Below are 23,375 nucleotides of genomic sequence, written 5' to 3' on the forward strand. Positions count from 1 at the left end.
AAGCCTACTTTCAACAGCGATTTTCCAGAGATAGCGCGGCCTGAATGAGGACCAGTAATTAGACTTAAGGCAGCTAATCAATTACCCATCCCGGTTGCAGGGGTGGTATGGATGAAAATCCGAGTGTGTGGAAAAGATGTGGGAAAAAAAGGGGTGGTCTTCGTCACAGGGTGAACCGGAAGTGGACCCCGGTGACCTTGGAATGAATGTGCTAAAAGAAATCGGGCAAATCCTGATTAGTGAGCCGAAGGAGATTCCTCTAGACAGGTAGGACCCACAAGCCCCCCAAAGGAGGGTTTTTCAACAATTAATCCGAGCCGCCCAGGCTCAGGAGACGTCGAGTGAAGGGAAGGTCCTGGGGAAAATAATAGTACCAGCAGCTACGGTGCTCACCTTACAGCCAGGACAAACCATACTCACGTTACCCTCACGGGCCTGCACACCTCTTGAGGGGGCCGAAGTTCAGATAGAACTAACATCGATGGACAAAGTACCCCCCCGAACTCCTGGTGGCTCGGACACTAGCCACCGTCCAGGGTGGCAATGTTTTAGTGCGGTGCGTTAATCTGGGAAAAGGTGATCTCATACTCCCTCCCAGGACGGAAATAGCCCAGATTCTGGGAATGCCAGAGAAGTTGGTGCGACCTGATGTGGTACAGCTGCCGCTGTACGAGGAGGCCCCTGGACTCTGGCAGTCACCATGTCGTCGGAATCCCACTGTGCTAGTGCGAAGGGGGAGAAGAATCCTAGAACAAAATGAGGGCTGAATTTACGGGACTTTCACCTCGACAGGTGCAGCAGGTTGAGGAGGTACTGGAGCGGTACCAGGAAGTCTTTGCTCGCCATGAGGATGATTTTGGTTGCACCAAAGTCATTACCCACAAGATTCCCACGGGGAGCTCTGCCCCAGTGCGGGAGAGATACCGGCAGATACCTCCCCAGATGTATAAAGAGGTTAAGGAGATGCTAGCCCATATGTTACAGAAAGGTGTGATACGGGAGAGTCAGAGTCCGTGGGCAGCCCCGATTGTCCTGGTCCGGAAGAAAGATGGGACCCTGCGGTTCCGTGTGGACTATAGACGACTGAATGCCTGTACAGTACGAGACTCTTACTCACTATCCCGAATCGAAGAGTCCCTGTCGGCCTTAGGGAAGGCAAGATACTTCTCCTTGGATCTCGCCAGCGGGTATTGGCAGGTACCGTGGCCGAACATGACCATGCGAAGACGGCGTTCATATTACCCATGGGACTGTTGGAGTTCAATCGGATGCCCTTCGACCTGACTAACGCCCCCGGGACGTTCCAGCGTCTGATGGAGAGGTGCCTGGGCAATTTGAACTTTGAGGCGACACTGATTTAACTTGACGGCATAATGGTCTATGCCGCCACCTTCGAGGAGTACCTCCAGCGACTGGAGCAACTACTGAATCGCCTACAGAGTCATGGCCTAAAAGGTGAAGCCCCAGAAGTGCCACCTTTTAAGCAAACAGATCAAATATCTCGGTCATACTGTGTCCGGTGAAGGAGTCAGGCCGACCCGGGAAAAGGTTGCCTCCGTACAGGAGTGGCTTACCCCGAAGACCGTGAAGGACATTTGGAACTTGCCGGGTACTACCGAAGATTCGGGAAGAACTTCACGCGCATAGCCAACCCATTGCTGGAGCTACTTAAGGGAGTGCCGGTGGGCTCCAAGAATCGGGTGATTCGGTGGGGAAGTGTTAGAACCTTGCTGTTAGGTTTTTTTTCCTTTGCTGGTCACATGACCTTGTTGGCCTATTTAATCCTGCTCCGCCCTTCTGGCTTTGCTGGACTTCATTGTATATCTACTTTCTAGCTAGCCTGTGCTCTGTATCTAACTCTGTTAGTTTGCTTGGTCTACGGACCTCTAGGTTCTATCTATTTTGTTTGTTCGTCTGTCTGCTGCTATTTCTGTTAGGAGGTGTCCCATATTCCTCCCAGTCCTTAGTACTTGTAGGGATTCCCTCCCCAAATCTATAGGTCTCCGTACAGACTAGATTAGGACTTTAGCAGGTCTGATCGCAGGATCAGGTTCCCTGTTACATCGTAGGGATTCAGCTGAGTCTTATAGTAGGGACAGATCTCCTCTCTTTCCTTAGCTTTGGTAGCAGAACATAACAGTAAGTCCAGCCTGTAAATTCTCTAAGGAAAGATTTTTTTTTTTTTGTTCCATCATGGTGTCGGTTCAGGATTTGGCTAAACACCTGCAGGGACTCTCTCTGGAAGTGGCCGAGCTCCGTCAGCACGTGAGTAACTGTCCTGGAGCATATTTCTTGGAGCCTAAGGTATGTTTGCCGGATTTATTTTTTGGTGAACATCGAGAATTTTTTTCATTTAAAAATGCTTGCTTATTGTATTTTCGTTTGAGACCCAAGTCCTCTGGGGATGAATCCCAGCGCGTAGGGTTCATAATGTCACTTTTGCGCAAAGAGCCTCAGGAGTGGGCCTTTTCTTTGCAACCTAGTGATACATGCTTCAGATCAGTGGATAGTTTTTTTTCTGCTTTAGGACTATTATATGATGATCCTGACCGTGTGGCATCAGCTGAGACTGAGTTGAGACGTTTAAAACAAGGATCAGGTAATATGGAAAAATATTGTACACATTTTCGTCGTTGGTCCACTCAAACAGGGTGGAACGATTCTGCTCTGAAAAGTCTATTTCTTGCTGGGCTCAGTGAAAAGGTTAAAGACCTGCTAATTGCTTATCCTACACCTGAGGATTTGCAACAGGCTATGCAATTAGCTATACGGGTGGACAGAAGACTGCGTGCTAGGGTTAATGAGAGCAAATCCTCTGCTATGTCAGTTTCTGGTTATGATAATGTGTGTACTAACAGTGGTGAACCGATGGAGATTGGATCGGTGGCACCTCGCTCTCAAGAAAAACACCGTCGTTTTTCAGAAGGCTTGTGTTTCTATTGTGGAAAATCTGGTCATTTGATTAAAGGCTGTGAGCTTCGTATGAAGAAAGAAAAAAAAATGGTCAGTCACGCCCGTATTGCCTGTTTAAATTCCAAGGGTATATTTTTAGCTGCTTCCACGATTGCTCAGGAAAAATTAATGGAATTTCGGGTGTTTGTTGATTGCGGGTCTACACTGAATGTTATTGATGGGGGATTCGTGGAAAAACTCAATTTAAAACCTGAACCTTTATCATCCCCCATTTCTGTGGTTTCTGTGGATGGCTCCCCTTTGAAGAATATTACTCTCAAGGTCAGTGAATTTCCTCTCACTATTAATGGTGTTCACCATGAGAAATTGGATTTGGTAGTGTTGAATAACTTGCCTTCTCCAGTAATATTGGGTTTGCCCTGGTTAAAATTTCACAATCCTGTACTGGATTGGTCTACCAGTGAAATTAAATCCTGGAGCCATAAATGTTATGACAAGTGTTGTAACGGGCGTATTGCAGCTTTGGATAGGGGAGAATTGCCTGTTCCTATTCAGGATTTTTGGAGAGTTTTTTCTGAGAAAGAATCGCAGGTTTTGCCTCCCCATAGAGACTATGATTGTTCTATTGAATTTGTCCCTGGAGCGACTCTTCCTAAAAGTCGTTTATTTAACCTTACTATTCCTGAGAGGAAGGCTTTGGAGGAATACATACAGACAAGTTTGGCCGCCGGTCACATTAGGCCCTCTAAGTCTCCTGTGGCGGTTGGATTTTTTTTTGTAAAAAAAAAGGACGGCGGTTTACGTCCTTGTCTGGATTTTCGTGAGATTAACAAAATTACGGTACGCAATCCTTACCCACTGCCATTGATTCCTGATCTGTTTAACCAGTTATTGGGGGCCAAGTGGTTCTCTAAAATTGACCTTAAGGGGGCATACAATCTGTTGCGCATGAAGGAGGGTGATGAATGGAAGACTGCTTTTAACACTCCTGTGGGTCATTTTGAGAATCTGGTTATGCCTTTTGGTCTTACTAATGCTCCTGCATTTTTTCAGAATCTGATTAATGACATCCTTAGACCTTTGATCGGTAAAAATGTGGTTGTGTATTTGGATGACATTTTGATTTATTCGCCAGATCTGGAGTCTCATTGGCGGAGCGTGCGTGAGGTATTAAAGTTATTAATGGACAATTCGCTTTTTGCTAAGCTGGAGAAATGTGAGTTCGCTGTACAGAGAATTAGTTTTTTGGGCTACATTATCTCCAGCAAAGGTTTTGAGATGGATCCGGTTAAGGTTCAGGCTGTGCAGGAATGGCCTAGGCCTATTGGTTTGAAATCAATACAGAGGTTTTTGGGTTTCGCCAATTACTATAGAAAATTCATAAAAAATTTTTCTAGTATTGTCAAACCTCTGACTGATCTCACCAGGAAAGGTGCTGATGCGGTTCAGTGGTCTTCTGAGGCCATTGAAGCTTTTGTGTATCTCAAGGAGAGGTTCACCTCTGCTCCCATCCTTATGCAGCCTGATGTTACTAGGCCGTTTTTGGTTGAGGTTGATGCTTCCTCTGTGGGGGTTGGCGCAGTATTGTCTCAGGATAACGGGGATGGATTACATCCCTGTGCATTTTTTTCAAAAAAATTTTCGGAGACTGAATTGAATTACGATATTGGTAATCGGGAATTATTGGCTATTAAACTCGCATTTGAACACTGGCGCCACTTCTTGGAAGGTGCGGAATTTCCCGTTCAGGTTCTTACGGATCATAAAAATCTGATATATCTTGACGCTGCCAAGCGCCTGAATGCCCGTCAGGCTAGGTGGGCACTGTTTTTCTCGCGGTTTAATTTCTCCGTTACTTACATCCCTGGTACTAAGAATGTTAAGGCGGATGCCTTGTCTCGCAGTTTTTCTCCCATAGTCGGTGCTGAGAAAGAGGAAAACATTTTACAAGAAGGTGTTGTGATAGCTGCTTTAGACTCCGTTTTGGAAGATGAGATTCTTAAAGCTCAGGAGAATGCCCCATCTAACACTCCTCATGGGAGGTTGTTTGTGCCTGGGACCTTTAGGAGAGATTTGTTTGTTGAGTGTCACGAATCTCGGTTGGCAGGTCATCCCGGAATCTCTGAGACCAAGAGACTGGTGGGTCGCAGTTTTTGGTGGCCTGGATGGCAGAAGGAAGTCATTAAGTGGGTGCGCCAATGTACTATATGTGCTAGATCTAAGTCCTCACATACTCCTGCTGCGGGGTTGCTTTGTCCTTTGGAGGTCCCCAGTGCTCCTTGGACACATTTGGCTATGGACTTTATAACTGACCTTCCCCCCTCTGAGGGTTTTACTGTCATCTGGGTGGTCATGGACCGTTTTAGCAAGATGTGTCACTTGGTTCCCTTCGTCAAACTGCCCTGCGCTAAAACTCTCGCTAAGGCCTTTGTCAAGGAAATTGTCAGACTTCATGGCGTTCCTACTGACATTGTTTCTGATAGGGGTCCTCAGTTCGTGGCTCGTTTTTGGCGTGCCTTTTGTGACAGGTTGGGAATTCATTTGTCGTTTTCATCCGGATATCATCCTGAATCTAATGGCCAGACAGAAAGGAAAAACCAGGATGTTGAGCAGTTCTTGCGTTGTTTTGTGGCAGACAATCAAGAGGGGTGGTCTGAGTTTCTGCCACTTGCCGAATTTGCTCTGAACAATCATACATCTTCTTCTGCTGGTTGTTCGCCTTTTTTTTGTTGTTCTGGGAGACATCCGTCGTTTGGGTCGTTCTCCAAGTTGGGATCTGCCGTGCCTGAGGAGGAGAATTTTTCCGGTGATTTGGAAAGAGTTTGGACGGATGTGCGTGGTAATCTTCAGGAGGCCAACAGAAAATCTAAAGACTACTTTGATAGGAAACGACAGGAGGTTTTGTTCGCTGTTGGTGACATGGTTTGGTTGTCCTCTAGGAATCTGCGGTTGAGGATTCCTTCTAAGAAATTGGGTCCCAAGTTTGTAGGGCCCTTTAAGGTGCTTCAGGTTGTCAACCAATCTGCTGTTAGGTTGGAGGTTCCTACCTCCTGGAGAATTAATCCGGTCTTTCATGTCTCTCTGTTAAAAAAAGCTGTTGTGTCGGATGGTGACGCCTCTGCCTCTGTTCCTCCGGTGGTGGAGGACGGGGAATATGAAATTTCTCGCATCCTTGACTCTAGACGGTATAGAGGTAGTTTGCAGTATCTTGTGGCCTGGAAAGGTTTCGGACCCGAGGATAACTCTTGGGTGAGGTCAGATGATGTTTCCGCGTCCAGACTTATCAGAGCGTTTCACAGGAGATTTCCTGATAAGCCTGGTCCTAGGGGATCCGGAGGATCCTCTTAGAAGGGGGGGTACTGTTAGAACCTTGCTGTTAGGTTTTTTTTCCTTTGCTGGTCACATGACCTTGTTGGCCTATTTAATCCTGCTCCGCCCTTCTGGCTTTGCTGGACTTCATTGTATATCTACTTTCTAGCTAGCCTGTGCTCTGTATCTAACTCTGTTAGTTTGCTTGGTCTACGGACCTCTAGGTTCTATCTATTTTGTTTGTTCGTCTGTCTGCTGCTATTTCTGTTAGGAGGTGTCCCATATTCCTCCCAGTCCTTAGTACTTGTAGGGATTCCCTCCCCAAATCTATAGGTCTCCGTACAGACTAGATTAGGACTTTAGCAGGTCTGATCGCAGGATCAGGTTCCCTGTTACATCGTAGGGATTCAGCTGAGTCTTATAGTAGGGACAGATCTCCTCTCTTTCCTTAGCTTTGGTAGCAGAACATAACAGGAAGCAGCCAGGAAGAGTCCTTCCGTGCCCTAAAAATGGCCCCGACAGAGGCCCCAATACTTGCCTATACGGATTTCTCCCAACCATTCATACTCCACACTTATGGGAGCTACATGGTCTGGGAGCAGTGTTATCCCAAGTACAGGAGGAGAAAGAGCGCGTGATTGCATACGCCAGCTGCTCCCTTCACGACTCCGAGAGGAACCCGGATAATTATAGTTCCTTCAAATTAGAGTTGCTGGCTCTGGTTTGGGCAATGACCGAAAAGTTTGCAGAGTATTTGTCCGGGTCTGAAGTACTGGTGAGAACAGTTAACAACCCGCTGGCTCACCTGGTGAATGTGAAATTGGGGTCCCTGGAGCAGCGGTGGGTGGCCTGCATGGCCAGGTACCGGTATAAGATTGCCTACCGGTCTAAGGCAGAGAATACTCACGCCGACGCCCTCTCCAGAAAGACATATGAACGGCCTGATCATAACCGCGATGAATATTTGGAGGCGGATGAGATCCCTAGCTTCCGAAGTTTCGTGGGACCGCTGGTCGCGGCGCAGGGGCAGATCGGAGAGACGTCGGAAGAACAAGTGCTATGGCAGCCAAGAGATGAATGGGTCCGACTTCAACAGACTGACAGAGAAGTTGCACAATTACGTCAATGGGTGGCTTTGAGACAGGTCTCCAGTCGAGAGGAGACTAGTACCCTGTCCTCGGGGTTGCTGAAAATGCTGGGACAATGGGAGACTTTGTTTGCGAGATGGGCTGCTGTACCGACGGGTACAGCTACTGCAAGAGTTCGGGATCACCTGGCAAGTGGTGATCCCAGAGAAGTTAGTCGGAGTAGTGGTTAAGGGGGCTCATGAACGAGGGGCTCACATCAGACCAGAGAAGACATTTCAGTGGTTGCAGAGGCTGGTGTATCACCCCCGACTGCGAGCAACAATAGAAGACACTTGTCGAAGATGTCGGAGCTGTGAGCTGATTAAGCCCCCGAAGCAGCGGGTCCCCATACAAACCATTGTGACTCCTGCCCCCTTGGAGGTGCTGATGATCGACTATTTGACTGATGGACCGGTGCATCTCTGGTATGAACATTGCCTGGTAATGACAGACCACTTCACAAAGTTTGCGGTGGTGACCCCGACAAGAGACCAGACCGCCGAATCAGCTGCGCAGGCCATCTGCCGAGACTTCATTCGGGTGTAAGGATGCCCAAAAAGGATCCATTCCGATCAAGGCGCCTGCTTCCAGGGCCGGGTGATGGAAGAGCAGCACCGGTTGTACAGGATTGAGAAGTCACGGACTACTCCTTACCACCCTCAAAGAAATCGGGCCTGTGAACGCTTTAATCGGACATTGATCCAAATGCTCCGCACGTTGGAGGAAGATCGGAAGGTACGGTGGCCTGAGTTTGTGGCCGAGCTGGTGTGGATCTACAACAACCGCGTGAATAGTATGACGGGGTTCACTCCTTATACCTTACTGTTCGGGCGAAAGGGACGAGAGATTACAGAGTTAGAGCTGGACCCCGAGGAGAACTACCCACGGACGGGGATGTCTTCCTGGGTCCGAGAACACCGGCATTGACTGCAGACCCTCCGACTGTTGGTACACCAAAAGTTTCGGAAGCTCAATCATCATGAGACATTGCCTCTTCGAGGGACAGCTCTGAGGCCCGGGGAGCGGGCGTTGGTTCGAGACAGGCGGCCCCGGGGCAAATTGAGTAGGTGGTGGGAACGGACCCCGCACAGAGTGAAGCGCAGGGTTGGCGCTGAAGGACCTGTGTATGAAGTTCAACCCAAGGGGGCTGAAGGAGCCCCTACCAGAGTGGTTTATCGTAGTATGCTGCGACCCTGTCTGTCTAAAGATGACAAAGATGAAGAAGCATCACCTGCTTCTAGAGAGGGTCCTGTCACAATTGCCCCAAGACACGATGTGGATGAAGAAGAAGAGTTGATTCTACCTCCGAGCCCCAGCACTCGATTACCTGCAGTCCCCAGTGTAGGCAGCGAGGGAACACCATCGGTTGAAGCCACTGGGCAGGCGGAGATTGGGAATCTGAGTGACCCTGCACCCCCTCATCAGTCAAACTGAGTTATGCCAGTCAGAACAGACAACAGCAGGAGTGCCTCCTCACTGTTACAAACCAGATCAATTTATATGGCAACGTATCGTCCAGGAAGTCCAAGAATGTGAACGTGAAGGAACTCTCGCCCGAGGAATGGCGAGTTAAAGGAGAGTGGGAGTGTAAGGGGGAAGACTGGGGTGTAAGTACTTTCAAAAGAAGGGATCCGGAACTGCCGGGGCCGTGCCTCTGGTTGCAGGGGGAAGACAGACTGCGAGCACAGGAGTCAGGTGACCGGGGAGCTGGGGGAGTGTCCAGAGCGAGAGCTTAGGAGTCAGGTGACCGGGGAGCTGGGGGCGTGTCCAGAGCGAGAGCTCAGGAGGCAGGTGACCGGGGAGCTGGGGGCGTGTCTAAGAAGAGGGAGAAAAAGGAGGTTTGCACGGGAAAGCAGGCAGTTGACAGTTGGAGTCAAGCCCAACTAGAGGAAGAAGAGACGCAGGGTCCGTGGAGCCGAGCAAGTGAGGTGCACTGTTATGGACTAGGGGCTCAGCGGGTCAAATCAGAGACTGCCCGCTGCCGCCAGAAGACGGAGTATTGTTTAGGCGAGGAAGCCAGAAGAAAACATCGGCATCAGCTGGCAACTGCCTTGTGGGGAACAAGAGTCAGCTAAGTGTAAAACTGCCGATTACAACTATTTAGACTCTGCTACATCTAGCCAAACTGTGGATTGTCGGTTATAGCCCGTTACCTGCTACTTCCGTTGTTGTCCCCATATTTCCCCTTTTACTCCCTGCGTGGAGATTGACCCTGTAAGGCTATGTGCCTGCGATGCAGAAATGAAGCAGAAAATGTCTGCAGCATTTCTGCATCTCCCTGGCAGAAAAAAAGCATGCGGATTGTTCATGCGTTTTTCCTGCGTAATACATGCGGATTCACATGCGTTTCCGCATGCGGATTGACAAGCGCTTTCAAAGCGATTTTAGCATGACTTTGAAAGTGCTTGACAACTAGGTCACACTATATAAATCCATGCAAACAGCTCGGGTACCATCCGCACATTAGAACGCGCCAATTACGCAAGTACAGATGCAGTCTTGCGGAATTGGCGCGTTCTAATGCAAGTCAATGGTGGCGAAAACGCAGCGCTTCCGCAAAATTAATGGACATGCTGCGGATTTTTGAGCACAGTATAAACGCTGCGGAAATCCGCAGCATGGGCATTGAAAGTGCGGAATTGCATAGGGGACCATGGCAGAAGGCTTACCATGTGTTTACGCAACGGAAATTTCTGCACCAAAAACGCATGAAATACGCATCGTGGGCACACAGCCTTACAAGAAATCCTCCCTGTTTATTAACCCTGTACTGGCCGCTCTGTTTCTGTGTCACTGCATCTAAAGTACCTGTGTCGCATAAGCACGCCCCTGCGGGCATGAGTGACATGATTTGAAAAAAAGATGTAACGGCTGGCTTCTTGCAATGCTCGCGCATGCATGTGATGACTTTCTGCCTCCCTAGAAATGCGCAATGAAATTGGGCGTACAACCCCCGGCTTCATAGGGGCATAGAGGATGCTCAGCAAGGCAGCAGTGACATAGGACTCAGCCAGTCTCAAGATTTGCAAAGAGCTTACAATAATGTCTCTTCCAAATCATGTCACAATGTTACACAATGAGAGGGAACTTCCTGCTTTGACCTTCTCGAGCATTGACCTCCCTCCTTTATTTTAGCAGCTCCTTTTGAATTTTGACCATAAGTGAGAAATTATTACCTGAAAATATGGAAAGCTTTTTTAACTTTTTACATAGATTTAATTTAAACTGTGAAATGATGAACTAAAAAAAGTCAAAGTAACATTCTAAATTTAAGCATAAGATCAAAAGGGGAAAAAACAAACATTTGATACCCAGAAAGCTCCCAAACAATCTTCAGGATATGCCATTCAAAACCTTATTCACGCTAAGACCACTTGAGAAATGAATCGAAATGGACAGGAGATTATGCCACATTTCAAATTCCATCTACCAGGAAGGTCTTGTTTATTTGTAGTCTACTTCTCTTTTGTCATTCCCAGTTCTGCATTTTGATTAAAGTCTAAAGTTATTAAATTTCCCCACTCTCTGACAATTCATCCATAAAAGTCAATGTAACTTTTCATTTTCAACTCTGATGAACTGCCTCGATTGAGCTCTGCTCGTCACTGAACCGAAATTGACTCAAAGTCGCTGAACTCAGGAAGGTGACAAGGAAAAAGAAAATCAATCAAAAATGTCAAAGGAGAGGTCAAGCTGAACTCTTTTTTTGCTGGATGGATGATCCTTTCTCATCATAGGACAATGAAATTATAAACCAAAAAAATAAGAAAAATGATGCAAAAATTACAGAAAAAAAGTCAACGATGTTGCACATGAATATAAACTCCAAATGTGTAATACCATATATTGTACCTAACCATTAATTCGCTCTAGTGCACATTTATAAGGACTAAAATGGAGGGGGATATATTTGTAGTGAATAAAAGTTGCACCAACATCATCCTATATGCGACTAAATTTCAGAGACTAAAAACATCATGCCAATCTGGATTTTAATGGGAAAGCATTATTTCAATGTACTTACCTTCCCCGGGTCTGCCGATGCTTCCGGTGTCTGGCAATGGCTGTAGCGCTGACATTACAGCAACCAGTGAGCTCAGCAGCTGGGCCAATGTAGACATAACACCCCCTTCATAGCCACTGAGTGCAGGGATTGTCTGCAGTGCTGTTGACGTGATGTCAGTGCAGCAGACGCCAATTCCAAACACTGGGAACATCGGTGGAGACTCTCTGGTGGACCCAGGGAAGATGAGTACAACACAATTTGTTTCTTTATATTAACCTGCATGTGGGAACGCTCATTTACTCAAGTGCAACAAGCCCTTTAAGAATCAGCTCCCACAACCCAACAACTATACACTAGGACGATTGCACTTTCATAGTGAAAGTCATTATTATTATTTATTTATATAGCACCATTGATTCCATGGTGCTGTACAAAAGAAGGGATTTCATACCAAATACAGATATCACTTACAGTAAATAAACTAGCAATCATAGACTGGTACAGAGGGAAGAGGGCCCTGCCCTTGCGGGCTGACATTCTACAGGATGATGGGGAAGGAGACAGGGAGTTTGGAAGGGGGGAGGGGGAGGTGCATTAGCTCCGGTGGTGTTGAGGTAGTAGTGTTGTCATTGCAGGTTGTAAGCTTTCTTCAAGAGTTGGGTTTTCAGGTTCCATTTGAAGGATCCGAATGTGGTGGCTAACCGGACGTGTTGAGGCACAGAATTCCAGAAGAAGTTTTGGGAGGACCGGAGATTATGTGAGGGGAGATTAGTTCGGAGATGTAAGGAGGAGACAGGTTATGGATGGCTTTGTAGGTCAGTGTTCGTAGTTTGAACTGAATATGCTGGGGAGTAGAAGAGTGCCGAGGAGAGAGATTAACTGGTCAGGCAGCAGAGTTAAGGATGGACTGGAGAGGTGATAGAGAGTTACCAGGTAGGCCACAGAGGAGGATGTTGCAGTAGTCGAGGCAGATGATGATGAGGGCATGCACAAGCAGTTTAGTAGATTGAGGGTTTCAGAAAAGATGGATCCTGGAAATATTTTTAAGCTGGAGGCGACAGGAGGTGGTGAGAGCTTGGAAGTGCGGTGAAGGACAAGGGTTCAAATCCAGTGACCGATGACGGACCTGAGAGGGAGCTGGTTTTGTGTGGGATAAATTGGGGGTTTATTGGTAACATTTTGGGGTGCATAATTTTCAATTGTTTCCAGAATAAGACTGGATTCGCCAGTCTACGCTGAGCACTTACATCGGGGCTTGTGTGTAAACCCACAAAAAGGTGATTCAGACGAAACCCCAGACGGAACCACCCACCATAATGATACAGATGGAGATATTTTGGAGTCCGTTTGAAATGTGCTCCGGTGGTCTCCATCTTTTTAGGCGTGCACAGATCTGTGGTCATCCACACTTGTGCGCTAAAAAAAGCCTAATAAGTGATTGGCTACATCTGGGGTTTTGTCTCAATTGCGGTTTTGGGGAGTTTACACGGAAACCCCAACATAAGTGCTCAGTGGAGAGCGCAGGATAAATGTGAGACGAGCCTTATTCTGATTTTTCTGGAGACAGAATGAACAAATAGACAGCAGTACAAGAATAGTCCTTATTTTTAGTTTTGCGCCGTTCACTGTGCAGTATAAGTGATCAAGCGGATTTATTCTTCGGGTCGGTGTGATTACATAGATACCAGATTTCTATGTTTTTTTATGTTTTGCTGCTATCACACAGTAAAAATGCTTTTTTTATATAAAAGGTAGTTTTTTTGTCGCTATATTCTGAAAGCTGCAACATTTTTATTTTTTGGTGAACAGCTTATTTTTTGTGGGATGAGTAGCAGATTTTTTTGGTACCATTTTGGGGCAGTTATTTATGATTGCTTTTTATTCAGATTATTCAGACACAGAATGAACAAAAACCAGCAATTCAGGTATTGTTTTTATTTTTTGCACCGTTCACCGTGCGGTAAAAGTGATAAGGCCGATTTGTTTGTCGGGTCGGTACAATTACAGTGGTACCAGATTAATATATATTTTGTTATGCTTTGCTATTTTTCCACACTAAAAACAGTATTTTACAAAAAAGAATTTGATTTTGCATCGTCACATTCTGAGAGGTGCAGTTTTTTTAATTTTCTGCTGAATAAGTCATATTGTGGCTTGTTTTTTGCGGGACTGTAGCGTTTTTATTTATATAATTTTTTTTACATATGACTTTTTGATTGCTTTTTATTCACTTCTTTGTGAATCAGTATGATGAAAAAGCATAATTTTTAATCGGGTTTTTTATGGCGTTCACCAAATGGAATAAATAACGTGTCCGTTTTATAGAACTGGTCGTTCTGGAAGCGGCGATACCAATTGTGTGTACTTTTTTCGTTTATTTTTGTTTCATCACAAACGCTGCATTTTGAGCGGTGAAACGGATTTTAGTGATTTGTGTGCGCTTTTTTTTTTCATTACATGTTTTTTTACTTTTTCACCAAGTCTTACTGCAGGGCGTGTAATTTTCACTTTGCTCGCTGGTCTCATACACTGCAGTAGTCCTGTACTGCAGTGTATGAGACCCGTCAGTGAGTCACTGACTCAGCCTAACTGTGCCTGTGAGACCCAGCTTATTGCTGGATTTCATAAGCTACCATACCATGGGATCATCACATGATCTCAGGGTACCACGGTAACCATCGGAACCCGCGATTTTGCAACTGGCCTTCGACACACAACATACTGTTCAGTGGACAATTCTCTTAAGAAATTGGCATTTAGTCCAGGTCCTAATGATGTATAGCCTTAAAGAGGTTGTCTGGCCTTCAGGTATAAGTCTGCAGTGACTGAGCGCTGTGAAGATTCTCTGGCACCGGGAGCGGACAGTCACATGACTAAGTATGCGATTTGCCATATTCCAACTAGACATGCACATCTAGTTGTCATGTGACCACATGTATGTAAATCACATACTTGCGGTCACGTGCCCATTGCCGACATTGCTGGACGCTCTCAGCGTGTGATGTGAAGATTTGTGAGCCTGCAGGCTCAGAATGACTGCAGACTTGTACTGTAAGGTTGAACAACCCCTATAAAAGCATACTCAAATTATTACAACCATTACAATAATGACTGTGTATGGGCTCATTTAGGCCATGGAGGCACAAACAAAAAGTTTCCCAAACCTGTTGATTTCAAGCTAGATTGGCTAACCATCAAATGTACAGTATATGGGGGGGGCTCCCCGAGAAAGATTTGCAATGTTGAATTTTAACTCCCAATCCTTTTGTTCTCCTGAAGATGAAATCACTGCAGCTTCTACCACTCCCCCATTCAGTGCGCCTGCACACTCAGGTGAGCATGCATGTGTATGGGGAGGGGGTGGGTAAGAAGAGATAGCGTACAGTGAACCAAGCATTCATGGATCACTATGTAAGTGCACAATGAGGTCATACACTACGTTCTAAGTGTACGCCTCTGCATAAGATTCATGCAACTGTGTAGGAGAAAGCAGCAGACACTAGTATATATTGTTTTAGTGGATGGATGGCACAATGTCCATAAAAACCGTGGCCATAGTAGGCACAAACACAATGTGCACTAAACCTAAAGCTGCGTTTAGAAGATTATGGCCATTCTCAGACCAATCCACAAATTGTGGTCACAGGAGCTGCCATCACGGTTTGTGGACAAAATAAACAAGAAAAATGCATGCTAAAATTTTGTTCATTAGGTTTGTGTGGAAAACTGACACTTCCACATGGGATAGGGTCAGAAAATCTGTCAGCAGGTTTTTGACATATAATCTGAGATCAGCATAATGTAGGAGCAGAGACCCTGGTACAGCAATGTGTCACTTACTAGGCTGTGTTTTGCTGTTTCAATACAATCAGTGTTTTATCAGCAGGAGATTATCACTGCAGGATAACTGGCCTCATGCCTCCTAGTCCAACCCTGACCCCAGCACTGATTAGCAACTGGTCGTCACTATACACATAAAGCTGCTAATGATTGGTGTGCTTGGGGTTATACAGGGCTCAATATTCTAAGCTCTGCTAGATCTGCAGCAGAGAAAACTTATTCTACCCTAACTGCTGCTGCACCCAGTAAACTAAGTGATACATCGCTCGAATCAGGGTCTTCGTCCCTGCCTCATGGTGCTGTCAGATTACATAGTAAAAACCTGCTGACCGATTCCCTTAATGTTAGTATGACTGGGTTTAGGGGTTGCCATCTACAACCAGATTTCAAGTCCAATATTTCAGAGCATACGTGCTAATTGGAAGATCAATACTGACTGGCTGGCATAGTGCATAAATGCCAGGTTTACACCACCCCCAATGTGCCCAGACTCCATTCCAGGAAATTTGTAGTGTTAAATAACTAATCAAAGTTCATACGTGCAGAAAACAAGGTCTGCTACGATGGAAATTCCCTTGTTCCTCATGTACCGCTCACAATGGGGTCTTCAATAGTTCCCAATCCTGCGGCATCTAGTAAAAACTGAAGCCCACCGCCAATGTAATTATGGCCCTTTTAAAACACGAATTAACCCTTTTTGTGTAGACAGCTTTAGTGTTTAGTTACATTGTGAGAAATAGTATACTGTATGAAAAGTATTTTTCATGGTGAAGTAGCGATTCTACGAGCGTCTCCTCCAGGCTAGTTACAATTCTCAGGTCACACACTGAGAAGGTTAGGGGCATTTGCTCGTACCCAATGCTTCACTGAACCATCTAATGCAAATTGTACAGTTGTATCCTTCCCTTTAAGTTAATTAAAGGACACTTTCCTATGCGGCCTGTCACGCTTTTCACATTTTACAACACCTGCTAGTAAGAAAATGTAAAAAGCAGATTTCCATTTAATGGAAAGGAATAAGGAATTTATGTTTTCTGGAATATACTTTAAAGAGGACCGGTCACCAGATGAAAAGTGGCACTAAACAAAAAGGCCCATATCTCTGGAATCGCATGGTGGATTTATTAAAGGGAATCTGTCACCCCCTGGGAGATATCAGACCGCTACTATGGGCATACAGGGTATAGAAAAGTAAATCTATACATACCTGTATGGCCCATAGTAGAGGTCTGACTGCAGAGAAATGTGTTTTTATAAAATCCGTTTTCCTATGCTTGGCGCCTGGGGGACGCCAAGAAATCCCCGCCTACCTACTTAACTTAAATTAAATATCCCCCCCCCATCCTTAGGGCCCTGTGACGTGCAGTCTAGATCTGCATATCCCACGCATGTGCCTTTAACGTATATATATATATATATATATATATATATATATATATATATATATATATATATATATATATATATATATATATATATATATATATATATATATATATATATATATATATATATATATATATATATACACATACATACATACACACTATAGTTCCTAACTATCAAGATGCTGGGAGGAAGTGGGGACCAAACCTTATTGTTGCGCACGCCGGAGGTCACTGGAGTGGAAGTCACAGTGACTCCCCAGCACTTGCGCACTAGAGAACAGCAATGTAAAATAGGGCCGAGAGAAAAAAAAAACATGCGCCTCACGTTATAGGCGCATTGTAAATGTGCGGGATCTGTAACGTGCAGGGGAGGGCGGGGATATTTAAATAAATTCGATAGGCAGGGCTTTCTTGGCGTCCCCCGGGCGCCAAGCATAGGAAAACGGATTTTATAAAAAGATAATTCAAAGCAAGCAGACCTCTAATATAGGACATACAGGTAAGTATAGATTTACAATTCTTTCACCTGTATGCCCATATTAGAGGTCTGATAGGTCCCAGGGAGGTGACAGATTCCCTTTAAAGAAAACAAAACCACACAACAACAAAAAAATTCTGAATGATCAAGGGGACAGCAGGAATATATATAAAGCTAAACACTGGCCAGTTTTGGCCTAATGACAGGTCCTCTTGAAATTAGACTAGAAGAGATAAGCATAGTTGCCAGCTATTATGAGCAGTTATTCCACGTTTTACATTTCTAGCCGAACTTCATCCTTTATTGGGTTTAGAGAGTGGGGCATCAGACTGCGCTGCTCACCTGTCAGAATAATGTACCAGAGGAATCCAAGTTGATGTAATGATGAAATAGACTTTATTTCTACGTGTTTCGTGGTGATCACACCACTTCCTCAGGACAGTCTATACACATACACATACAGGGTCTGTTACTTATAGCAAAAGAATGCACATGGAGACGCCTCCCTTCAAAAAATCCGCCACACCCAGTGGGCAGGGAATCAGACTAAACGCATGTATACCCCGGGGTATACTTCTCAATGATCCCATTCCTTCTTTTAAACTAGTCTAAGAGCTTTGGAGCTTCTTTTATCCATTATTATTATTTTTTTTTTTATCTCAAATTCTTGTGAAACTATCACCAAATAAAGAGATCAAATCAAATTCACCCATGGCTCAATGGTTTAAAACAGCAGCAGCAGGGTCCTGACAAAGAACGCATGGGTCAACATCATAGGTTCAAGCACTCCCCCAGCTTGAAAAATGTATTTATTCATTTAACTACTTTAATATAATTTTTTAATAAAAAAAAAAAATTCTGCATTTATATTTTTAAATGTATGAGTAATGTTTTTAAGTGATATACTCCATTATGCTTTATGATTGTTTAGTGTGTGCTTTACAGTGTATACATGTGTTTATTCTGATTCCCTGCCCACTGGGTGTGGTGGTTTTTTTGAAGGGAGGAGTCACCATGTGCATTATTTTGCTATAAACAACAGACCCTATATGTGTATGTGTATGGACTGTCCTGAGGAAGTGGTGTGATCACCACGATACACGTAGAAATAAAGTCTATTTCATCATTACATCGACATGGATTCCTCTGGTACATTATTCTGACAGGCGAGCAGCGCAGTCTGATGCCCCACTCTCTTCACCCAATAAAGGATCATTGCTTCGGGGTTTGCAGCAGCCGCCAATGCCAAGTACAGTGGTTGTGTCTTACACAACCCTAATAGGTGAGTGAATTTGAATTATCTTTCACGAATATTCCTTTTATCTCGGATAAGACCCTATGTGCGCTCTATATTCCTTCTAGTTACCTTGTAGCTGAACTTCATGAAACATAAGGCACACACTTAATAGTACAAAAAAACTAAAAAGGAAGGTCCATATTTATACAGTTAAGGGTTCCTTACTATACAAAAATTGGTTAAATATAATTTACAGCTCTTTCAATTTTTCTGATACTTAAAGCAGCACTCCAATCAAAGTTTTTATCCTCTTAATATATTGCAGTCATCATACTATATGGCGCTGTGTACTTACAATTGCTCATTTTTCCTTTCAACCCAGCTAATTCTTCCTTTTCCATTAGGTCTATGACATCACATGATTAAAAGCTGACTAGCTGAATCCTTCTACGTGCTATGTAGAAACAGGAGGTCAATTTTCCCTGTATGAGTTGAGTCAATGCAAAAGTCCTTGGCTTGGGGGGGGGGGAGCAGCGGGATCAGGAGTTAAAGAGGGTAATTATAAATGCAGTGACAGACTTCCAGTTTTTACATAGAACGTAGAAAGGAGATGAATTCACTGGGTAGAAGTGCAAAATGAGCAATTGTCCGTACACAGTGCTATATAATATGATGATTGCAATATATTAAGAGGATAAACACTATGATGGGAGTGTTTCTTTTAAAGGGTTGATAATGTGTAGTACCCAGCAGTGGCCACTAAACAGAATACAGAGCTGCAGTGTTCCGCTCCAATCATTGCTTATATGCAGCAACTGCTGCGGCAAATATCAGCTGATCTGTGGGGGTACTAGGTGTCAAATCCTCACTTACTCTACTGATAGGTCAATTACTTGTTTAGTCCTGGACAGCCCATTTAATCCGTGGATTCACCAATATTCCTGCGGTTACATTCCCATTATATTCAGCATAATTGTTGGGAAATGCTCATAACATCTACATCTAGTGTGCCCTTTAAGTCGCATAACAAAAGTTTGTTTTTTACTACAAGTTTTCCATTTTTGTGTTAATATTTACTTTTTAAATACTTTTCATTGTATTACAACTCACACTTTGAATGCTTGTCACACAGAGCAGCAGAACGCATGTCACACAGTCGTATCGTCCCTTTACTGCTGCTATATACAAATGTGTTACAATGATGCGGATGGAACTCCGCGGCGGTAATGACTTCAACGAGCTCTTCCATGTTGGCTGGTTTAATGTCCACAATATCTGGTTGTTGAGGAGTTAAGGGTATACTGTACATACATCAATTCCAGATCTGGTAAAAAATAGACTAGAAGGGAAACAAAAAACAGGCTGGTTGTATCAAAAGAACAAGTAATTCCCAAACCAGTCAGGATTTTCACCCAATGGTGAACACAATCCAAAGATGAAGACTGCGCATTTCCAGGTCTTTGATGATCAATGGAAACTACAATGAATAGTATATTGTAATTTTCATACATTACTGATATTTACTGACCCTGTACCAAATACACAGCATAACCCTTTGTGGAATGAGACGTCTCCTTGGTTCAGAATAGCCGATCACAGTCAAAGGATACTAAAACTTCGATCTGTTATCTCCAGGTTCCACAGATTAATTCGTAGGTCATCTGCTGACATGTACGTTTCATAATCGCTGTTCACAGATATTGAGTTAATGTGATATGTGTGTGCATTGGAAAACACTCTTCTCGTGGTAGCCTCCACCATCAGATCCGTGGGCCTTAATACTGGGACCTGAAATTACAAATAGAAAAACAGTACAATGATTAGCAGAAAACACAAACCTTTCACAATGTAGCCAACACACACTATGGGACGTCGTAACTGCTGTCGACGAGAAAATCCCCCAGCTCAAATGCCCGATGTGTACCTAAAACACAAAACACCATGCTTCCTCCATTTAGCCAATGCCGACTTTCTTCTGAAGATTCCACAAGTCAGCTAAGAATTCACTTTATCGCATTTACACAATCCCCAGCCCTCCAAATACTGATATTATGGTGCCCTTTAAAGAGAATCTGTAACCAGGTTTTTGCTATGTGGGGCAGAGACCCCGATTCCAGCGATGTGTTACTTAATGGTCTGCTTGCTGTCACTTTGATAAAACCACCATTTTATCTGCTACAGATCTTGTAGTTATCTGAACGTTGAGCTGTGTATAATCCCGCCACTGATTGACAGCTATCTGTGTACACTGTGCATAGGCAGTATACTGCTATACAGAGTCATGAATATGGAGGACTACATGGCAGAACGTTTTCTAGTCCTCTACTGATAAAATCACTGTTTATCACCTGGGGATTGTCAAAATTACAGCAAGCAGCCAGTAAGAGACATCGCTGGAATCCGGGTCTCTGTCACTACATTATGCTGCTATCAATTTAGGTGCCAAAAAGCTGGTGACTGATTCCCTTTAAGCTCGAAGCATCCTGTTCATTTCCTCCAGTTTCCTCAGTTTTTCCCTTTTCACAAGCCCATTGTTAGGCCTCTTGAGACGATCTACATTTTGAGGCTTCATGCCGAACCAGATGTAAAGTGTTGAGGAAAGCGATAGTATAGCGTGCTATAAAGAGAGGAGAATCATTCAACTGAGGAAATGCATGCATAGAAAGAGGCCATTTGGTTTTATTAGGGTGCTTCTGCTCTCTCTATGTAATGCATCTTCACAGAGGGCAATGAGCCATTGCACCGCTAGCAGAAAGGCCACATACCTCTGGAATTCATTACAATCAACACTGCAAATCGCATGTAATGAAGTCACACACATTAAATATGGCATATTTATTTATGGACCACACATTTATATCGCACATAACAAACAGCTTTATTGGAGGCCATTACACATGAAGTACAAATATCTCTTGGATGTGCTGTAATCTGATGGCATACTACATACACAGTTTGTTTAACCCTCCTGTTCTGTCAAAAATGACCGAATTCGAAATTTGATATTTTTTTTTAAAACAATCAATGCGGTTCTGAAACTTGTGGTTAATTGACTTTTCACATACATTTTCAAGTTATGATCCAGCAGATGGATTCCCTTCCAGTATAGTTATGTGCAATTTTTTTCCGCACATTTGATAATAAAACCAAACGAATTGAAAGAAGAGCCACAGACAAACTTGCCCCTATTAGAGATTTGTGGAATAAATGGGTAGAGATTCTACCAACATTTTATAATACTGGTGAAAATGTGACTGTAGATGAACAACTTATGTCATTCAGAGGTAGGTGCCCGTTCACACAGTATATTCCAAGTAAGCCTGCAAAGTACGGCATCAGAATATGGACTCTGTGCGACAGCAAAAGTTCATGCGCTGTAAACGCTCAGGTATACATAGGCAAAAACACTGGAGAAAGAGATGAAAAAATTCAAGGTATGCGAGTAGTTTTGGATTTGACACATGGACTCAAAGGACAAAATATTACATGCGACAATTTTTTCACATCATACCAACTGGGGCAGATGTGGCTGAAAAGAAAAATGACCATCTTGGGTACAGTTAGAAAAAATAAGCCAGAACTGCCGTAAGAGAGACATTTATAGTTCGGTTTTATTTTACTAAGGATACAACAGTAGTTTCTTACATTCCCAAAAAACACAAACCGGTCATTCTGATGAGCACAATGCACCATGATAGTGCAATCAGTAATTGAAACTACAGAAAGCCGGACATGATTTTACATTACAATGCCACAAAAGGGGCAGTTCAGACTCTAGATCAACTCATAGGCGCTTAGACCTGTAAACGCAAAACAAATCGGTGGTTTTTTACAACATTCTTGATGTGTCGGCATTAGTGTTGAGCGAGTATGTTCTGTTCAGAGTATGCTCGGGCCGAGCTCCGAGTATTTACAGCTGCTCGGTGATGTGTTTGAATCACTCCAGTGTGCATGATTTGCAACTGTTAGACAGCTTTATTACATGTGAGGAATGTGTAAGAAAGTCATAAGTTAGTTACCGGTAACGAGATTTTTCGGAGACCATGACAGCACCACGAGAGAGGGGATCCGCCCACCAATGATTTGGATTACAGAGCATTGAGAGGACCGCCAGGTTAGTAGACATAGCAAAACAATCATAAAAATAAAATTTTTATACAACACCACTAAGTGAGAAAAGGTTGTAATTAATAGATGAGGAGTGCTCCCATAAGGTGAAGGGAGGGAATATAAGGGTGCTGTCATGGTCTCCGAAAAATCCCGTTACCGGTAAGTAACTTATGACTTTATCGGTCGACCATGACAGCACTACGAGAGAATTGCAGAGATGAAAAAGTCTAGGGAGGGACCACAGCCTGGAGCACCCTTCTCCCAAATGTGAGGTTGGATGAAACACCCAAATCCAGTCTATAGTGCCTATAGAAGGTAGATGGAGATGACCAGGTAGCAGCCTTACATATGTCTTTCATCGAGACACCAGTCTTCGCCGCCCATGAGGTTGCCACCGCCCGGGTAAAGTGAGCCTTCAACCCCCGTGGCGCTTCCTCACCGCTGGAGACATAGGCTAGAGTAATAGCCTCCCTGATCCACCTAGCTATGGTGGATTTAGTAACCTTAAGCCCCTTCCTCACCCCTTAGAAGGAGATAAATAAGGAACTATCTTTCCTGAAGGCCTGGGTGACCGACAGGTACTTAATCACACATCTTCTAACATCTAAGGTATGGAACTCTGCTTCTTTTTGGTTACTTGGATTAGAACAGAAAGAGGGAAGTATTATTTCCTGGAGTCTATGGAAACGGGAAACTACTTTAGGGAGATATGCCGGGTCCGTTCTAAGAATTATTCTATCGTCCACGATTTGAGTAAAAGGTTGGGCTGAAGACGGAGTCTGGATACCACTAACCCTTCTAGCTGATGTTAGAGCTATTAGAAGCGCTGTTTTAAGGGAGATGGACTTAAGAGATGCTGACTCTATTGGTTCAAAAGGTGAATCGGTTAATGCTTTTAGAACTAAATTTAGATCCCAGGGTACCAAATTGCTTTTGATAACCGGTCTGGATCTAAACACAGCTCTGA

The 23,375-nt window shown here is 44.2% G+C and overlaps 1 protein-coding gene across 3 annotated transcripts in view; it reads right to left on the reverse strand.

The window, feature by feature from the left end:
- Window positions 1-23,375, reverse strand: part of PPP2R2B (protein phosphatase 2 regulatory subunit Bbeta) — a 476,270-nt gene that overhangs the window by 17,705 nt on the left and 435,190 nt on the right. For all 3 annotated transcript variants that reach the window (XM_073651284.1, XM_073651285.1, XM_073651286.1), the window contains 2 exons: window positions 19,909-20,086; window positions 19,409-19,573 (listed from right to left, as the gene is read on the reverse strand). In XM_073651284.1, the coding sequence (XP_073507385.1) occupies window positions 19,409-19,573; window positions 19,909-20,086 (343 nt within the window). The remainder of the gene's footprint in view (window positions 1-19,408; window positions 19,574-19,908; window positions 20,087-23,375) is intronic.

The sequence above is a fragment of the Phyllobates terribilis genome, unplaced genomic scaffold, assembly GCF_046119375.1.
Source record: "Phyllobates terribilis strain yellow unplaced genomic scaffold, ASM4611937v1 Scaffold_11__3_contigs__length_659146591, whole genome shotgun sequence".
NCBI classification, from domain to species: domain Eukaryota; kingdom Metazoa; phylum Chordata; class Amphibia; order Anura; family Dendrobatidae; genus Phyllobates; species Phyllobates terribilis.